This window comes from Malania oleifera, chromosome 12 (genome assembly GCF_029873635.1).
Source record: "Malania oleifera isolate guangnan ecotype guangnan chromosome 12, ASM2987363v1, whole genome shotgun sequence".
In the NCBI taxonomy this organism is placed as follows: domain Eukaryota; kingdom Viridiplantae; phylum Streptophyta; class Magnoliopsida; order Santalales; family Ximeniaceae; genus Malania; species Malania oleifera.
The window spans coordinates 39,653,296-39,675,644 of NC_080428.1; the positions used below are offsets into that span (position 1 = coordinate 39,653,296).

At 38.1% G+C, this 22,349-nt stretch overlaps 1 protein-coding gene across 1 annotated transcript; it reads left to right on the forward strand.

The window, feature by feature from the left end:
* Positions 1–11,638: 11,638 nt before the first annotated feature.
* LOC131143887 (uncharacterized) lies at positions 11,639–12,568 on the forward strand. Its single transcript, XM_058092247.1, has one exon. The coding sequence runs from the start codon at positions 11,639–11,641 to the stop codon at positions 12,566–12,568; it is 930 nt and encodes a 309-aa protein (XP_057948230.1).
* Positions 12,569–22,349: the final 9,781 nt, after the last annotated feature.

Here is a 22,349-nt window from a genome sequence, read left to right on the forward strand (position 1 = left end):
TCGTCGATGAGGTCAAGAGGACAATTCATCGACGAACTCTTTCCTCGTTGTTGAAATTCAGAAATGCCTAAAACCCCCCTCTTGGTATTTTCTCATTGACGAAACACACCCTCGTTGATGAGCCCAAAGTACCTTGTGGTGCCCCCTTTTAATTCCTTTTTCCCTTTCTCTCTTTATATTATTTAAATACTATAATTCTTCGGGTTATCACAATATCTGTTGGGAAATATATCAGGTACACAAACATCACTACAGTAACACCCGGGTCGTATGTTGGGACCGGGGCATTACAGTGGTAGTACATGTAGGTTACAAAAAATCCATAAGCCTGCATGGTGCAGGTGCATCCACACACACACACACACACACACACACACACACACAAATATATATATATATATATATATATATATATATATATATATATATGTATGTATTTCAAAACCTTTTTTTTTTTATGAAGAAAAGCAAAATAATAGAGAAAAACACTAGTTTGAAACTAAATCTGGCATTCTCCGGCAACGGTGCCAAAAACTTGACTCATTATAAAAATGAGCAGCGCGAAGACTATTCCAAATATAGGAGTTCAGTCATGTAATAATTTGTCCAAGGGCCAGATCGTCTTCTCAGCGAATGCAATTTAATTTCATATTCGATTTCTTGGATTTTTTAGATTATTGTGACAAAATTAAAGCATAAGTTAAGAACTTAAAATTAAAACATAAATTAAGAACCTAATACGCAGAAAATAACCAGAAACGAATGACGGTAATCAAATCATATTCATACAATAAATAAATACTGCGTATGAAAATTGCACACGAAAACCTAAAGATCAAAACTTTATTAACCAATTTAAGCATTCAACCACAAAATCATCAATTAAACACCAACTAAAAAGTTAAACATAACCCAACAAATATTTAAATCCTAAAGAAAGATTCTAAAGAGAACACACCGAACTTAACAATGAATATTAATCCAAACCAAAATTAATTCCAACAATAATATTGAATAAAAAAAAAAAAACTAAACTTAATGAGAAAAATAACCCAGAGAAATATTTAAATTCAACCAAAGACTTTAAATAAAACAAAAAGAAAACAAATTAAACTTAATAATTTAAAATAACCCAACAAACTTGGAATTCTACCAATGACTTTGAATAAAAAAAAAAAAGAGAAGACAAACTAACGTTAATAATAATAACCCAATAAAAAAATGAAAATTACAATGGAGACTTTTAAATAAAACAAAGGTAACAATAAGAATTAAAAAAGTATTTGCTTGAAGAGAGAGAGAGAGAGAGAGAGAGAGATTGCAAGGCCGTGAGGATGCTTGCTGTGTGCGGCGCTGGTTCCAAGGCACCAAAAAGAAGACACCCCCAAAACCTAAAAGAAACCCTAATAAAGCCTAAGAAAAAAATAAACTAAAAAGCCTACTCCCCCACATTTTACCCTAGCCTTTTTTTTTTTTTTTCTCTCTTCATTAAATGCCCCACTCCCACTTTTGTAATTTTTCCTTGGAGCTCCAAGCACGGCTGCTTCTCTCCAGCGCATGGGCTCTGCGCATGCTTCCCTAGTGGTCACATCACATGTATGGGCTGCCCATTTTTCAGAAGCCCAACTCCTTTTGATTCAAAGTCCAGCCGACTCCGTCATGCGTGCAACGCCTAGCGCATGTGTGGCCTTGTCCTCCAGGCCCATTCACTATTTTGAATTTAATTTCCAAATATTTTCCAATTTGCTTCCAATTAAAATCCCATTCGGCCTTCCAATTTCAAATTCCAATTCTTCGAACGGTCTCTATAACATTTTTAATCCTGGATTTAATTTCTAAAAAATTTCCTGTAATAATAAAACATGAATATTTGTAAATTTTCACAAATTAGGATAATTATCTTAAAATTTATCAAATCAACTCAATGTTAAGATACGAGACATAATCTGACATTTAAGTGAAATTATAGCATTTAATTAACAATTTTAAAAAGCTAATTACGCAATTTTAATGTGTAATCAACATACACAAGAAGAAAAACATAGCAAAATCAGCATCCTAGGGGGAAACCGTCGACAGTTTCTCCATACCGTCGACGATTGGCTGAATTCCAAAATGATAGCTGTTGGTATTTATCCTTTGAAGGAACCGTAGATGGATGACTGAACATGCAAAGATGGTTTTTTATCGATATCTCAAACTATCGATGGTTTGTTGAAATCGTCGTTGGTTTTGCTCTCGGTAGTGGCACTGGTTTTGAATTTTGAATGTGAACATAAATTTGGTTGGGGTTTTGGAGGAAAAGTGTAACGACCTCAAAATTTACATCATTTTTTTCCTTTATATTATATATGTTAACTGTTATGATACCCTCTGCTATGAAACTCGGGCCTTAGCAGGCACCGGGGTAATCCTATATGCAATATTCATACCAACACAGTGGAAACATAAACCATGCATCCATACATACTATACAATACTAGAGTTCAATACATTCAGACCATAGTCTTATAAGGCAACTCCCTCCAGTATCACCTATCCCAAAAATAATACAAAACTCAGTCACAACTCACCCTAAAACTAGGGCTATCAAGAAATCACTCTATTCGTGAGCCTGATCTGCTCTCCTAACTAGCTCACCTGAAAAATGTTAAAGTAATAGGGTGAGATGACGCTCAGTAAGTAGAAATATGCTATTACTAGTGTGTGGTGACCGAGTCGTAAAACTATAATAATAGTATGTAAAATTGCATGATCTGGTAAATCTATAAAACACATATATCACATGTATAGCAGCTTAAAATATATGTATCATATGAATTTTCTATCATTCATACTTTTAATATCATACTATATGCAACAAAAGATGTAAAACTGTATACATATACATAACTGTGCTTTATCCCTGGAATTCTGTATGTCATGATTTGATCCCTCGTGACAGGGTTGTGCGGCCTGTAGGCGGGACTTCACCTGGTCAGCCCTCCAGGTAAGTCACCATACTTTACACTACCTCAGCTCGGCCAAACTGCATACTCTCCTAGGCGCGGGACTGACAACTACCTCGTCAAACCGGCCCCCTCAACCCATAGAACTGGGGAGCTGCATACTCTCCGAGCACGGTTGACGGTACCCACACACTATCTGAGATATGTGGTTGCACTCTATCTATATTAGCAACGGTACCGTGCTCTATATTCTGTATCTAGCTATAATCTTTTCACAAGGATCTGATATCATATATATATACTATACTCTTTATACTGTTTTCATTATGTTTCCAAAATAATCATAACACTATCAATCTGCATAGTAAATACTGTCATATCTGTAGCATCTTGATGCTATAACTGTATACTCTGTCTGTACTTTCTATCTGGATAATCTGTCTGTACTTTCTATATGTATAATCTGTCTGTACTTTCTATCTATATAATCTATCTGTACTCTCTAAGTGTTATGGAATTTAGGAAAACATAGCTTTCTATATGCACTATATATATACTGTTAAATATATATCTGTGTGATCATATGAGTAAAACCGTATATACATACATATTCTGTCTATATAAAAATCTATAAATATCTAACTATATCTGTATACTATTAAATATCTATCTATGTAATCATCTGAGTAAAACTGTATATATATACATATTATGTCTATATAAAAATCTGTAAATATCTACTCTGGCCACACATACTTTAAAAATTCATGTTTTGTAATATAACTGGTATACATACATATATATAAATGTATAAAATTTTTGGTAACATAAATGAACCTCGTAGCATAGCATATTTCCCTTATCTAGCTTTTGAAAAGCCCTCACTAAACTCTGGCCCTACACCCGCTAGGTTCTCCACTCAACATCCTAAAAACGACATCCCCCAGAACAAAGCATCAGTATTTTCTTATATACAACATTTCCTAAAACTACAAGGAAGGCATATTCTAAACAAAACACCTTACCCTTAATTTGGGATGAATTCCAAACCAATTCTACCAACGATCAGCTCCCGCAGTCTTGTAGAGAACTTCACCAGGAGCGTCGTGGTGGCCTCGAATTTTCGATCCGACGAGAAATGGGCCTGAAATCGAAGAGAGAAGGAGGGAGAGGCGTTTTAGAGAGAGAGAGTGATTGCTACGCTAAATTTTGCAATTAATCCGGGTTTTCACTATTTATAGCCCTGGATTCATCGACGAGATATTCATCGACGAGACACGTCATCTCATCGATGAGTCCTTAAGTAATTTCATCGATGACCCCAACCTTCTCGTTGATGAAATTCAGACTGCCCAAAATCCCCTTTCGGTATCTTCTCGTCGATGAGGCATGGCTTTGTCGACGAGGCCTATTTATGCACTCATCGACGAACTCCTTGTGTTCATCGACGAGACCCAGCGAAAAAATCTTCCAAGTTATTACATTCAAAGTGCAATGTAAGTCTGCTTCCTCCTTCCATTTTTGTTTCCATTTCCCTCCCTCTTTATTATTTAAATACCATTATTCTTCGGGTCGTTACAATCTCCCTTCCTTATAAAATTTTGTCCTTGAAATTTACTATTCACATAACTCATCGTTCTTTATAGGCAAAACAGTCTACTTATTTTATTACCTGCTCTCACTTATGGTGGAGGAATGCCGTGATTACATTTTATGTTCCGGGAGATTACACAAATAAAATCAAAAACTACTTACTAACTAAATAGTACATGTACCCGCAAAAGAAACATTACCTAACTATTTACATTACTTGATTACTCTTGGAACAAATGTGGGTATTTCTTTTTAATTTCATCCTCAAGTTCCCATGAGGCTTCTTCCATAGCATGGTTCCTCCACAAAATCTTCACTAGCTAAATTTCTTTAGTACGCAGTTCTTGTGTCTTTCTATCTAAAATCTGTACTGGCGTCTCTTCATAAGCTAGTGAATCCTTGAGTTCCATCTCTGCATGGATGATTATGTGGGACGGCTCTGGGACGTATTTCCTTAACATAGCAACATGAAACACGTCATGAATTTAAGCCAAAATTGGCAGCAACGCTAGCTTATAGGCAACTGAAGTATCTCAAAAGGGCCAATATGCCTAGGGCTCAACTTGCCCTTCTTTCTAAACCTTATAACTCCTTTTAGAGGAGCTATCTTCAAAAATACTCGATCTCCCACATCAAACTCTAACTCTCGGTGGTGAGTATCTGCGTAGCTTTTCTGCCGACTCTGTGGTGTACTGATTCTTTCTCTAATTAATGGGACCTTGTCGGACGCTTGTTGTATTATCTCTGGACCCAAAATTTGCCTTTCGCCTACTTCATCCCAAAAAAGAGGAGAACGACATCTCCTGTCATACAATGCCTCGTAGGGTGCCATGCCGATGCTAGCTTGATGGTTGTTATTGTAAGCAAACTCAACTATCGGCATAAACGGAATCCAACTGCCTCCAAAATCAAGCACACAAGCACAAAGCATATCGTCTAGGGTCTGAATCGTCCTCTTAGTTTGACCATCCATCTAGGGATGGAAAGCAATGCTAAAAGCTAATTGTGTGCCCATAGCCCCCTGAAAACTTTTCTAGAATCGTGAAGTAAACCAAGGATCTCGGTCTGAGACTATAGATATCGGCACACCATGGACGTGAACCATCTCCTGAACATAATTTTCTGCCAACTGTCCATGGAAAAACTGACTTTAATAGGAATGAAATGATCGGTCTTCATTAAACGATCAACCACCACCCAAATTGCATTAGTCCCTCTCGCACTGGTGATAATCCCGTAACAAAATCCATCGAAACAAGATCTCATTTCCAATGTGGAATAAACAATGGCTGCAACTACCTTGCTGGTCTCTGGTGTTCAGTTTTAACTTGTTGGCACGTTAAGCACTACTATACAAATTCGGTTATCTCTCTTTTCATCCCACTCCACCAGAAGTACTCTCGCAGATCCCGATACATTTTAGTGCTACCTGGATGTATGGTGTATAGGGATCTGTGAGCTTCCCCCAATATAGTCCTCCTGATCTTGGTATCTGTAGGAACACAGAGTCTAGTATAGAATCATAGGGCTCCATCATATGATATGCTAAATTCCTCACCCTGACCATCTCGTAGCCTAGCCATTACCTCTGCCAACTCTACATCACCACTCTGAGCTGATTTAATCCTCTCATATAGCGTAGGCTGAACCACTACACTGGCAATGACTGCATGAGGACTCTCCTCTATCAATTTTATGCTAAGCCTCTCCAAATCCATCAGAATTGAGTGCTGGATCTCCATGGCTATTAACACTGGACCTACTGATTTCCTGCTCAGAGCATCAGCTACCACATTCGCTTTCTCAGGGTGGTAACTAATGGTGCAGTCATAGTCTTTAATAAGCTCTAGCCACCTTCTTTGTCTCATATTTAGCTCTTTCTGGGTGAAGAAATATTTCAGACTCTTGTGATCCGTGAAAATCTCGCACTTCCTACCATATAAGTAATGCCTCTAGATCTTGAGAGTGTACACCATTGCAGCTAGTTCTAAATCATGGATAGGATAATTTTTCTCATACTCTTTAAGCTATCTAGACGCATACACGATAACCCTGCCATGTTGCTTCAACACGCATCCAAGACCCTTCAAAGAGGCATCACTGTATATTACAAACCCATCCTCCCCTGATGGAATAGCTAATACCAGAGCTAAAACTAACCGCTGTTTTAACTCCTGAAAACTCTGCTCACAGTTGTTGGTCCAATCAAACTTCATATTTTTCCTTGTAATTCGTGTTAATGGACTTGATAGTCTGGAGAAGCCATCTATGAAGCGTCGGTAATAGCCTACTAAACCCAGCAAACTCTTGACCTCCTAAATGTTGCCTGGCCTTTCCCAACTCACCACTACCTCTATTTTACTTGGATCAACTGACACACCTGCTTCAGAGACCACAAGGCCAAGAAAAGTAACTTGCCTTGACCAGAACTAACATTTCTTGAACTTTGCATATAACTTCCTTTCTCTTAATGTTTGTAATACCAGCCTCAAATGATATTCGTGCTCCTCAGGACTCCTCGAGTAGACCAGTATATCATCAATAAATATAACTACAAACTAGTCCAAATATCGATGGAACACTCGATTCATTAAGTCCATAAATACTGCTGGCGCATTAGTCAACCCAAATGGCATCACTAAAACTTGTAATGCCCATATATGGTATGGAATGCGGTCTTCAAAATGTCCTCAGCTCTAACTTTCACCTGATGGTAACCCGACCACAAGTCAATTTTAGAGTAAACTTGGGTCCCCTGAAGCTAATGAAATAAATCATCGATCCTAAGGAGAGGATATTTATTCTTGACTGTCAGTTTGTTTATCTCCCTATAATCGATGCATAATCTCATGGTTCCATCTTTATTTTTCATGAACAAAAATGGCGCTCCCCAAGGCAACACACTGGGCCTGATAAAACCCTTATCCAGTAATTCTTGCAATTGATTCTTCAGTTCTTTTAACTCTGCTGGGGCCATCCGATAAGGAGCTTTAGATACTAGTGCTGACCCCGATAGAAGATCCACTGTAAACTCTACTTCACGGTCCGGTGGCAAGCCAAGTAATTCTTCTCGAAATACATTTGAGAATTCTCCGACCACAAGGATATCAGCTTGTTTCAGTTCTTCTTTTGGAGATTCTTTAATGTAAGCAACAAATCCCTGACAACCTTTTTGGATCAATTTTCTCACCTGAATAGCTGACGCAAGCTAAGGTGAAGAACGAACATGCAAACTAAGAAATATGTATTCTGGCTCACCTGGACGTCTAAAAATTACTTCTTTTGAATGACAATCAATACTAGCATGATTAACTGCCAACAAATCCATGCCTAGAATTATATCAAACCCCTACATATCTAATATTACCAAATCATCTGGTAATATCTTTCCATGAATAGTTTCTGGAAAGTCCCTGAGTACCCATCTACATTTCACCACTGACCCAGTCGGCGTAGCTACAACCAACCCAATTTCTAATAACTGTGCCTCATAACCCATTAACTTAGCATATATTGCAAAAACAAAAGAGTGGGTGGCACTTGTATCAAATAAGACAATAGCTAAAAACGAAAAAGCAATAAGGGTACCTGTAACTACGTCTCCAGCTGCATAGGCATCACCCGGCGTTGATGCATAGACCCTCGCCGGCACAGTATTTCTCTACTGACCTCTGCGAGGTGCCTGGTATCCACCCCAAAACGGTATGGGAGATGGTGTATAATTCGACGGCATCTAACACAATCGAGTCGTATGAACGGGCCTTCTGCAGTGATAACAAACGTTTTCCCCTAATCGGCACTCACCAAGATGTCTCCGTCCGCATTTAGGACAAATGGCAGGAAGTTGTCCGCCCTAAAATCTACCATGCTCCACCATCTGTCTCTGGCTTCTGCAAAATCTACCTCCTCTCCAAAGGCCTCAGCTGGGACCCGCCTAAAAACTCGAGGGCACAGTCCTCTTCCTCTGATTCTATATCTCTGTCTCTCTAGATAGACTCTCCTATGCCATACTAGCCCTGTCAACCAACTCTGAGAAATACTAAATTCTCAGTACTGCCACCTTCCTATAAATATCACGCCTTAGGTTCCTCTCGAACATTCTCGCCTTTTTTACTTCATCGCGAATGATATATGGGCAGAAATGTGAGAGCTCAATAAATCTCACTGCGTACTGCTGGACATTCAATAACCCCTGGGACAGACTCAGAAACTCTTGTACTTGAGCCTCTCTAACTGAGGTAGGATAATATCTATCAAAGAACACATCCTTGAATCGAGACCAGGTCATCGGTACTGGAATCATCCTCTACTCCTTCAATAATCTGGTGGCCGCCCACCATCTCTTGGCCTCCCCTGCCAGTCTATATGTAGCATACAAGACTCTCTGCTCATCGGTGCAATGAAGTACTGATAGAATCTTCTCTACCTCCTGCACTCAGTTCTCAGCAACTGCAGAGTCAGTGCCCCAGAAAAAGCTGGCGGATTCATCTTCATGAATTTCTCTATGGTACATCCCTGAGTTGGAGGTGGACCTCCCTGTTCCCTAGAGCTTCGAGCAATCTCAGCCATAACTTGCTGAGCCACACTACGTAGCACAACATCTAAATCCCCACCTTCTACTCCAGAAGAACCCGCTCCATCATCACCACTGGCATGAGCGCTATTGCCTCCTAGGTCTATCCTGCAAACATATAAAACACCATTTCAGAATCTTATTTCCCTACAGACCCAAATTATTCAACTATAACTCCAAGTTCTCTATTAACCATCCCTCCTGATCCTAACCCTAAATCACATCCCATAACCTAAATACATAACTCGTCGATAGTTTACTATGGCTTTCCTGAAGTCGTCGCCCCTAGAAAAACACAGAAACCACTACGAAAATCCTGTATCTAGATCATATAATAAAACCTCAAATTCTTTTTCTATATTATGGTATTGTTTCCCGCTGCACTCTAACGTCTACAGAACCTAGCAACCTAGGCTCTAATACCAAATTGTAACGACCTCAAAATTTACATAATTTTTTTCCTTTATATTATATATATATATATATATATATTAACTGTTTTGATACCCTCTACTATGAAACTCGGACCTTAGCAGGCACCGGGGTAATCCTATATACAATATTCATACCCACACAGCGGAAACATAAACCATACATCCATACATACTATACAATACCAGAGTTCAATACATTCAGACCATAGTCATATAAGGCAACTCCCTCCAATATCACCTATCCCAAAAATAATACAAAACTTAGTCACAACTCACCCTAAAACCAGGGCTATTAAGAAATCACTCTATCCGCGAGCCTGATCTGCTCGCCAAACTAGCTCACCTGAAAAATGTTAAAGTAATAGGGTGAGACGATGTTCAGTAAGTGGGAATATGTTATTACTAGTGTGTGGTGACCGAGTCGTAAAACTATAATAATAGTATGTAAAACTGCATGATCTGGTAAATCTATAAAACACATATATCACATCTATAGCAGCTTAAAATATATGTATCATGTGAACTTTCTATCATTCATACTGCTAATATCATACTATATGCAACAAAAGCTGTAAAACTGTATACATATGCATAACTGTGCTTTATCCCTGGAATTCTGTATGTCATGATTTGACCTCTCATAATAGGGTTGTGCGACTCGTAGGTGGGACTTCACCTGGTCAGACCTCTAGGTAAGTCATTATACTCTACACTACCTCAGCTTGGCCAAACTGCATACTCTCCTAGGCGGAGGATTAGCTACTACCTCGTCAAACCGGCCCCCTAAACCTAGCGAACTGGGGAGCTACATACTCTTCGAGTACGGTTGACGGTATACTCTTTATACTGTTTTCATTATGTTTCCAAAATAACCATAACACTATCGATCTGTACTGTAAATACTATCATATCTTTAGCATCTTGATGCTATAACTGTATACTCTGTCTGTACTTTCTATCTGTATAATCTATTTGTACTTTTAATCTGTATAATCTATCCATACTTTCTATCTATATAATCTATCTATACTCTTTGAGTGTTATGACATTTAGGAAAACATAGCTTTCTATATGCACAATATATGCTATTCTATTTGTATACTATTAAATATATGTCTGTGTGATCATCTGAGTAAAACCGTATATATATACATATTCTGTCTATATAAAAATCTATAAATATCTAACTATATTTGTATACTGTTAAATATCTATCTGTGTAATCATCTGAGTAAAACTGTATATGTATACATATTCTGTCTATATAAAAATCTGTAAATATCTACTCTGACCACACATACTTTAAAAATTCATGTTCTGTAATATAACTGGTATACATACATACATATATATATATATATATATATATATAAATGTATAAAATTTTTGATAACATAAATGAACCTCCTAGCATAGCATATTTCCCTTACCTAGCTTTTTAAAAGCCCTTACTGAACTCTGGCCTTACACCTGCTAGGTTCACCACTCAACATCCTGAAAACGACATCCCCCAGTATTTTCTTAGAGAGAGAGAGTGAGTGAGTGATTGCTACACCAAATTTTGAAATTTACTCCAGGTTTTCGCTATTTATAGCCCTGGATTCGTCAATGAGACACATCATCTCATCGATGAGTCCTTAAATAGTTTCGTCGATGAACCCTACCTCCTCGTCGATGAAATTTTGACTGTCCAAAAACCCCTCTCGGTATCTTCTCATCGACGAGGCATGGCTTCATCGACAAGGCCTACTTATGCCCTCATCAACGAACTCCCTATGTTCATTGACGAGGCCCTGTGGAAAAATATTTTGAGTTATTACATTCAAAGTGCAATGTCGTCGACAAAGCCCGCTCTCCCTTCCATTTTTGTTTCCATTTCCCTCCCTCTTTATTATTTAAATACCATTATTCTTCGGGTCGTTACAGAAAGCCTATGTGGTATATATATATATATGTCTATTATGATGTATTTGTAACATTGCAAGTATGTTTGACACAAGATAGTAATGTTTTTTTGTCAATTGCTCCCGTGGGTGTAACCATTGCCAAACCACGTAATTCCTTGTGTTGTTCTTGATTTCATTTGATTGATGTGGTTGTGTTCTGTATTTGTTCTTTCATTGATTGTTGCTTTTGATTTTCACTATGCAAATTCAAGATTTATACAACATAATGGAGCACTTCCCCATTATATTCCTGTAGTGCTATACGCTGCAGCCCTTCATGCACCTTTAAAGTCTAAGAAGGAAACCAATACTGAGTCCATCATGGACACAATCAGGAAAGTCAAGGTCAATATTCCTCTTTTAGATGCTATCAAGCAAGTGCCTGCGTATGCCAAGTTCCTCAAAGATTTGTGCACCCAAAAGCACAAGTCTAGGGTCTACATAAACAAACAAGTCAGGCTAACTGAGCATGTAAGCTCAATTCTTTTAGTTCACATTCCTCCAAAAATTAAAGACCTCGGAAATGCCCCCATCTCATGTGTAATCGACAATTACACTATTGATAGGGCTATTTTAGATTTGGGAGTGAGTGTGAACCTATTGCCCTACTCGATCTGCAAACAATTCAATTTAGGAAAGTTGAAGCCCACGCTAGTCACATTGAGCTTCATTGACCGATCAGTGAAAAGGCCACGGGGTGTGATAGAGGATGTCTTGGTCAAAGTCAAAGAGTTCTATTACCCCGTTGCATTAGTTGTCTTGGATATGGAATTTGCCAACCCAACCAAGTATTTGATCCCTGTCCTATCAGGACGACCATTCTTAGCTACAGCTAATGCCTGCATTCAATGTAGGATTGGGATCATGGATGCATCCTTTGGAAACATGCAACTCCAGTTGAATGTATTTCATGCTTCCCAATATCCCCCTAATGATGTCAAATCTTTGAACGTTGACATGATTGAAGAATGTGTTGAGGAAGTGGCCCCCTCGATTCTTCGGGAAAATCCCATTGAGGATATACTTCAGCCTGATAACCCCTCTATGTCTGGCCTAGAGGACCTGTATGAGTAGATCTTTGCCATTTATGACTTGGTCTCTAGCTTAAAGGGAGGGCTTTGGGTAAGTAAGAAGTTGTTTAATGGGGGTACCGTGGAAGAAACTCCTATCTTCAAGCTTGGGTGAGTTCAAAATTAGCATTCATTGCGTTTGGATGAAGAAGGTAAACGTTGCACTACTGGGAGACATCCCAATTGTATTTCTTATTTTTCTTTCTTTTTTGAATCCATAGGTTTCACATTGTAGAGTAGTTTGAATCTACGGTTCGTAGAATAGGTCATAGGACAGTTGAGGTTCGACCAGGGTGTGACCAGAACACACAGGTGTGACCTAGTCGAAGCCCTATAAGTCTTCTAGTCTTCCAAAGTCTCGAGATGCTCGGCCAGAGTGCGACTAGCACTACCTCTGGTGCGACCTAGTCAAGCCTCTAAGTCTTTTGAACTTCTAAAATACCGAGAAGCTCAACCAAGGCGTGAACAAAACTTCACATTGGCGCGACCTCATCGAGCACCTATTTTCCTGATTCTATAGGGGGTGCGACCAGCACAAAGCTGGTGTGACCTGGTCAAAACTGTAAAAAATTTTTAAAACCCCTTCTTTCCCGCAATGCCCTAACTCTCCCAATATCCTTCCTTCTTCACACCCCTCATCACACCCACTTCCCCCTTGGTTGCCCAACACTTCCAGACCTCTGGCAACCATCCAGTGACCATCTGGCAACCATACCTAGTTCTAGTTGTCCACTCCTTGTGTGAAACATCCTTCCTTACGCACTTAGGGTTCGTCCATTCACCTCCACTTTACACAAGGGCTTTTCTCCTCTCCTTGTCGCGTCCGTGTCCCTTCATCCTCTCTATTAGCCACCTTTGACCCCATTTACATATCTAGCCACCTTCCCGACCATATACATCCATTATTTTCATAGATGACTTGTCGATCGAAGTCCCAGGTTGCTTCAAAGAAACCTGAATCATCACGAGCCACTACCAAGTGGAAGAGAGTCCGTGACCAGCCTAGGGATGAGTCGTCCTCCGAATCAGATTAGATGCCTCCTTCTTAGCTAAATACGAGGGGTCGGGTGGCTTAGATCACGCAGGCAACCCCTAGCAGGGGGCAAAGGGCACAGAGGCTGACCCTCACTGACTATGACCTCAAGTCGATGTATGCTTTCTAGCTTGAGGATACCCGCGTCCATCTGTACAAGAGGTGCTGCGTCGAGATCCTTCAAACGAGGAAGGCCAAGCACTATATGACCCCACCTATGATGACATGCCATCCACAACTAGTGCGGGAATTCTATGCTCATATGCAGCACAACCCCAACACAGGTTTCTGCCTCACTACAGTGCATGGCATATCATTCGAACTAATGCAAGACTTGATTGACTGGGCATGGTCTCACGAGGAGGCTGATGATATACCGTGGGTGCCCCTCGACTCTTTAGACATCCACCACATCATCACCTGTATGTTTCATGGTTTGTATTACAACGGTGGCCATATGCAGAGGGGGACGTACACGAGGAAGAACCGCCTACCGGACTATTTGCTTCTCCTCGACCTCATCTTGCAATGCAATATCTGTGCATTTGGCCATCACTTGGAGTGACGCAATGTTCATCTTCAGGTGTTGTATGCTTTACGTTAGGGCATGGTGGTGGAAATCACAAGGGTGATCTTTGAAGAGATGATCACCTTTTATGAGCAGCACATGAAGAATCCTCGCCTGAAGAAGCCACTACCGATGCTTGCGCAAGGCTAGACAATTTGGGAGCCCAGAAGGCCCCTTATTTCTTATGCCCAGTTGATAATGGCCATATTGATGAAGAATAAGATCAATCTAGGTTACCCAGACACACATATACAAATTGGTGAGGTCACAATGGAGAAAGCATAGGGCTAGAGCTTGACTTTATTAGCCACAGCTCGCCTAAAGGTGAAAAAGTGGGCATCCTTTAAGGGTGAACCAAGGTCCAAGTTGCTAGTACCTCTTGTCCTCCATAACTTCAAGGAGCCAGCACATCCTCTAGTGATACCCCCACGTCCAGCTTCGAAGAAGAGGAGGACGACAACTGTTGAGCCCTCCACTTTAGCTACGGCACCTTTAGAGGCAGCATTGCCAACGGCAATACATCCTTTACCGGAAACTGTGATGCTCTGATTTTCATACCATTAAAAAAAAAAAAAAAACATCCATAAATTATAAATGTTCAAATTGCACATCGGCCACGTCAAAAACTCTGATACCATATTAGCATCATCCGACCCGAAGTGGGATACCGGGTAATTAGTCAAACTTATATAACAATCCTATTAGTAGAAGTCAATATCTACAAATCATCCAAAATACAAATAACCAGAGTAGTACTATACATCTATATATATAAACACATATCTACACAATCCCAAAAACAATCAAATCTCTAGGGTAATTCTCCATCCCTAGCTCAAAACACTCACCCTATCTAATTAGGGTATCAACTCCTCTCTATCTCAGAGCTATATCTCCAGGCTTGTCATGGTTACCTGAAATATTTAGAAAATTGGGTGAGACACATCTTAGTAAGACGAAATAAATTATTTACAGTGTGTAGTAGTATGAGTTTTATCATATCATAATATACATATACATTTCAGTGATAATACCATAGGAGAAAATACACCAATTATGCTCATAATCATATAGATATATAACACAAGCTTTTATAAGTTTTTCCCATCTTTCATCTCATTCACATGTAATCCATATTTACCAGTGAAGGTTCCTGAGGATAGGGGAGGTTACACACCATTACATGTAGTTCCCCTCTGCTCTGATTTCGTTTGTAGCCCTGGTCGATTAACTCGAGCATGGCTACAAATGATACTTATCAGGGCACTCACCTTACTCAGTAAGCCCTCGGACGGAGAGTTTTACTTCACCTTATTTATCAATGTTATTAAACGCACTCTTTATTTTCACTTCCAATTTCATTTCATCATCTAGCACATTGCCTTGAGAATATTCTTTCTATTCCATGCTTCACCCCATGGTCAAGGTTATACTGCCCTGAAAATATTCCCCATGCCATGCTTCACCCCATGGTCGAGGTTATACTGCCCTGAAAATATTCCCCACATTTCATCATTCACATTTCATATTTCTGTATTCACAATTCATTATTCATACTGCATTATTCACAATCACCATTCATCATTCACATAGCAATGTTTACATTTTCAGCATTCGCAATTCATCTTATCATATCAATGATATTTTCATCATTTCAATACACATTTCATCTCATAATAACATACACACACACACACACACACACACACACACACATATATATATATATGTATTCCATTTCACATTATTCAACATTTCTTAGTAGAGCGCTTCCATATTTCATATTTCATCATTTCTTCGAAGATACACTTTAGTACATATCACTTTTCAATGTTTCTTAATAAAACCATTCCCATATTATCCCAGTTTAGTATATAAAACATAACTGATTTCCGTTATTTCCATTTCTGCATAAAAATTTTCAATATATATATTGAAAACAAAGGTGTAGTCCCAAGAGGGGGGGGGGGGTGAATTAGATTTTAAAACTTTCTTTTAATTCCTATGAGGACTTCTTCTTGGTTAATCAATTTTAGACTTGTTTGTTTAATTTACCAATCACACAATAACTTAGTTGTTTTAATTCACAATACTATTGCTCAACCAAACAAGTAATCAATTAAACCAACCAATCAAGCACAATGTTCAAACCAACCAATCATAAACAATCAATCAAGATATACGTTGCAACTTAATAAAAATTCTCAGCTTTTTAACTTTGTGTGCAGCCTTGTTGTTAATGCAATCCTTTTGATAATGAATTAACTTTCTCAATCAACACAATATTCACACTCTTCTCAATATTTAGAATTCAAATAAACTCTTAGTTAATTTATCTTTGGGATGTTAACCAAACAACGTACTCTCATAAGGTTTCCGCAAGATATGGTTTAACCAACGTACTCCTTTTCGGTTTCCTCATCCCAAATCAAAATTAAATTTTATGTTTACTTGATTTGTAGTATATAAGGTTTAGAAATTTAAATCATCCATGCAATTTATATGTGATGAAAATAAAAAGTAAGGGAAAGAGAGAGTGAGACCGGGATTTTTATGAGGATCAGCTTATACCCAGCCTACATCCTAGAATTTTCCAAACCACCAAAGGATTACTAAATTCAGTTCCTTTGCCAGGCATAACAATACTGTTTACACACTCCTCCAGTAGGCTATAGTCCACCTCTCCAAACGATGCACCCTCGTTCGGTCACTCCTTCAATTAGGCTAGAGCCTACCTCTCTAAGCAATATCCTATTGCTTAGCCAATTATCCAAACAATCATTGAAATCGTCAATCTACAAGATACAAATCAAATATTTTTTTACAAAAAATTGCTCACACAAAGAGCTGATTAGTACAACAATTCAGTACTATAATATACGTCAAAGTAAATAACAAAATGGAATTTGACTTGAAGCTCAAGGGAGTATATCACCGATTAATTCTTTCAATGATTGAAAGATTTAGAATTTGTAGCACAAGATTGGTGAGTAGAATCAGCAAGAACTCAGTAAGCTTTGTGCAAGTTGAGAGCAAGAGAGAGTCTTGAGAATTTGAGAGCAATTGAGAGAGAATTTGAATGTTGAACTTAATTCTTAGTTCATTAATTCAATGATCTTTGAGACTTATTTATAGACTTGAAAAAGTGTGTAACTTGATCACCAAGTGACTTGGAGTATTCCCTAAGTTTTCACAAAGTTTGAGCCCCAAGCAATCTCATTTAAAAATTTGTCCGTTATAAAAATTTAAAATCTGCCGCGTGATAGTTGATTGTCAGGTCTTTGGAAATTGGCTGTCTAGTTAATTTAAAGGGACAACAGGGTGGCAGTCACCTGTCTGAACACGAACAGGCGTCTCAAAGTGCAAAGACAGGCTTCTATACAAACATGGACTGGCGACTATCAACTTTAAGCATCCTTCAGTATTTTGATCATAACGTTTTCTATGTAACTGAAAATTTGACGTTCTTGGTGTCAAATGAAAGCTAAGAGAAAATCCTACAACTTTCATGTTGAACACTGTTTATAAGGACTTTTTGATAGAGAACAATGCACCTAAATGCAGATATATAAAAAATGACAGTAATTGGGAAATCCTTTTTTTGGTGCTTTTCATTCCAAAAATGATTCTAACCTTTTTGAAATAATTTTTGACCTTATAAAAATATTTTCCAACTATGTTAAAAGGTATTTAGGTCCAAGAAATTAACCTAAGAGTTTCATGCATCCATATGGAAATTATTTGAAGTTCTTACATGAAATTTACTGTAGACTCTTTCAAACTTTTAATTCTTGAATTCCTTGAAATCTTTATGCTTGCTTCATCTTTCTTTGAGCTTTCATCAAGTTCTCTTTAATCCTCATGCTCTCATGATCTTCAAGCTTTATCTTTAAATCCATTTTTGAATCCATGCTTTAAGCTCATATTGATCATCCTTCTTTTAAATATAAGCTTTCATGAATCCTTCTGAACACTTGACCTTGCATTCATTATTGAATCCTAAAATGACAACACTTAACCAAATATGTTAAATTCTACTTGTTTGTTAGCATCAAAACAAGATGTTAAGCCTTGTAAGGCCAACATATATATATATATATATATATATATGTATGTATTTATTTATTCTATTTCACGTTATTCAACATTTCTCAGTAAAGCGCTTCCATATTTCATATTTCATCATTTCTCCGAAGATACACTTTAGTACATATCACTTTTCAATGTTTTTCAATAAAGCCATTCTTATATTATCCCAGTTCAGTATATAAAACATAATTGATTTCCGTTATTTCCATTTCTACATAAAGCTTTTTAATATATATATATATATATATATATATATATATATCATAGGCTTATTATTCTCAATGCGAAACACACACTCAATTTCAAACACATTTCTATAATAACTCATATGCCACGCAAATTTTATCTATTATTCATAACATAAGAATTCCAAGCAAAATACCATATTCACTTTTTCACATATTAAATCAACCAATAATTCTAAAAAATACTTATTATAATTTATTCCCTTTACTTGACTTATTGAGAGGCTCGTAAGCACCCAAATCCTACGCCCACGGCATCCAAAACTCAAAACCCTAAAAATCACATTTTTCCCAAGTTAAACAACTCATTTCCCAGAACAACTTTCGTTTAACACTTGTTAGGTTCCAAATACTCCAAATAGCCTATTAAATATTAAAATACTTCACTTATCCTGATTTTTGGATGGTGCCCCAGAACTACAAATTGAATATCTATTCCGACTAAGTTGAAGAGAACCTCCTCACAAACCTCGTGGCAGTTCCTGATAGTTAGACCGGGCCATAACGGAGCCAGAATCGAAGTGAGAGAGAGAGAGAGAGAGAGAATCGTATGTTTAAAGAGAGAGTGAGAGGAGAGAAAAAACAATGTTGAAAAAGAGGGTTTACATATTTATAGGCCGGCGTTTGTCGACAAGTTCAAGTAATTTGTCGACAATACCATGAAGGCACTTCGTCGACAAGGAGGCTAGTTCGTCGACAAACCTGAAATTTTCCTGAAATCCCCAAACTCTCGGTATCTTCTCATTGACAAGACACGTGTACATTGTCAACGAGTTCTATAGGGACATTCATCGACCAAGACCCTGTTTTTCGTCAATGAGTCCCCAATAATTCCCACTTTAAAGATTTCTTTCCCTTTCACTCTCCTTTATTATTATTATTCACGAATAAATTTTTTGGGTCTCTACATTCTCCCCTCATAAAAATTCCTCCTCGAAATTGCTACTCATCATCTTTTCATCCTTACAAAAATATTCCAATTTTTATTAATTACCCTCATCATGGAGGAATACCGTGATTACATTTACAATCCTGGGAGATTACAATAATCCAAATAAAACTCTCTCAAAACCATTCATAAACAAAACCCAGTCATTGCTAGGTCTTGCCTACGGGCTGCACAACCCAGTCATATGGGGGTAATACATGACATCAGCTAGCTATCCATTGAGGGTGTGATTTCAGTATTATGCAATTATAGCAGATGATTTTTATGTACAAAGATGTCATATGAAATATGATTTATTCATATTTATGCAGAATAGTTTTATCGAATTTATTAAATGCAATTGAATTATGTGCAGGTTTTTCTTATTTAATAGATATAGTATACCATGTATAGTATATATTTATATTATAATGATACTCACGTTGCCACACTCTAATATTATTTTATATCCCTTACTGAGAGGTGTCTCACCCCAGCATTATAAACATTTTAGGAAACCCAGATAGAAGAACGGATCGAGCTCCGAGGTAGTGGAGGCTGTATTTTACTTCCCTATTTAAAGGGTAAGTTGTGGGGTTTGTGTTCAGGATGGATTTATAGGGTTATGACCCTAGGATATTATGGTTGTTTTTGGGGATGACTATATGTGTATTTATGGGTTTATTAGAACTTTGGTATTGTATATATTATGGTTGTGTAAATTATAGTTTCCGCTGCATAGACAACATGTATGTATAGATAGGTATATCCCCGGTACCTATGGGTCTGGGTGGACTTTGACTTTGTTGGTATGCTATGGTATCAGAGATATTATGATAATTATTATATGAAAAAATATATATAATATAATTTTTAGTTCTTTATATTTTGGTAACAGAGCTTAGGTTGTTAGGTTTTTATAGACTTTAGTGTACAGAGGAAACACTACCAGAGTATATGAATAGAAATTTTAGTGAGTCAAGGTTGGAGAGTTAAGACGAGAATTTAGGGTTTTGTTCTACAGCTTGGAAACAAGATTTTCGTGGTGGTTTCTTTTTTTTTTTTCCTAGGGTGACAATTTTAAGAAAACCATAGTAAACTATTGTCTGGTTGTGTTTCTAAATTACAGGATTGAATCTTAAATTAAGAGTAAGGACGTTAAGTTAATTGATGATCTAAGATTTTAGTCAGATTAATATATATTAGCTATGTTAAGAAGATAAGATTCTTAGACTATGTTTATTTGCTTTTTAGGATGGACCCTGGAGGTAGCAGTGCTCATGCCAGTGGTGATGATGGCGTAGGGCCCTCTAGTGTGGGTGGAGGTGAGTCTGATGCCGTTCTACACAGCGTAGCTCAACAGGTTATGGCTGAGATTGCACAGAGCTCCAAGGAGCGTGGAGGCCCATATGTAGATAGGGGTCGTACCATAGATAAATTCACTAAAATGAATCCTCCGACATTCTCAAGGGAGCTGACCCTACAGTTGTTGAAAACTGGGTGTAAGAGATTAAGAAAATACTTATGGTATTGCATTATACGGCGGACCAGAGGGTCTAGTATGCCACCTATAAATTAATGGGTAAGACTGAGAGATAGTGGACAACCATGAAATTACTAGAGGAACAGAGACCCGTATCGGTGATAATAACTTGGAGTCGATTTAAGGAAATTTTCTTTGATTGTTATTTTCCTACCATCTTTAGGGAGGATAAAGTAGTAGAATTTCTGAATTTGACTCAGGGAAATTGTACAGTTCAGCAGTATGCAGTGAAGTTCATCGAGCTATCACATCTTGCTCCTTACATTGTACCAGATAAGGCTATGAAGGCAAGAATGTTTGAGAGGGCCTTGAAGCAGGAAATCTTTAAATAGGTGGCAGTACTAAAGGTACATGACTTCTATGAACTAGTAGACAGGGGCAAAGTAGAAGAGGAGAGTAATCAGAGGGATATAGGAGCACTGAGCCAGAGAAAGAGGCTCACACCTCCAAGATTTCATACGGGTTCCAATCGAGGCCCATGGAGGAGAGATCAATATAGCGAAGGCTAGAGAAAGATGACCGGACACCGTAGTTTTTAAGGAGAGCAGACTTACCCCATCTACCCTAAGTGTGGTCGAAGGCATATGGGTGAATGTCGGATAGGAAAGAACGTTTGCTACTAGTGTGGGAAACCTGACCATATGGAATGAGCATGTCTCAGATCGTCGGCTCATGAACTAGATCCTAGACCTTTCTAGGGAGGTAATCAGGCACCACATAGAGGCCAATAGAGGAACGCAACCTTGATGAGGGTTTATGCATTGACGCTAGGAGATGTCGTGGTTGCAGGTGACATTGTGAAAAGTATTCTTATTGCTTTATCATATAAAACTGTTGTTTTTTTTTTTATTTAGGTGCCACCCATTCGTTCTTATCACTGGGATAGGTCAAGTCGACTGGAGTTAAGACACAGTTGTTAGATGTTGAATTGTAAGTAGCCACACTGACTGGATCAATAGTGAAGTGTAGAAGAGTGCTTAAAAACTATCCAATGGGCATTCAGGAGAGAATATTACTAGCTGATCTCGTGATATTAGACATGCAGGGCTTCGATATAATATTGGGTATGGATTGGCTGGCAGCTAACCACGCCAGCATTGATTGCCATAAGAAAGAGGTGATTTCCAAACCATTGGGAGAGCAGGAATTCAAATTTGTGGGATCGCATGTACACGCCTCGCCACAGTTGGTGTCGGCTATTTAGATAAGGAGGCTACTTTAGGATGGTTGCCAGGGGTATTTAGCTTATGTAAAGGAGAGGTTAGAGGGAGAATTAAAGCTTGCTAATATTCTAGTAGTTAGAGAGTTTCTAGATGTATTTCCAGAAGAGTTACCTGATTTACCACCAGATCGGGAAATTGAGTTTGTTGTGGAATTAT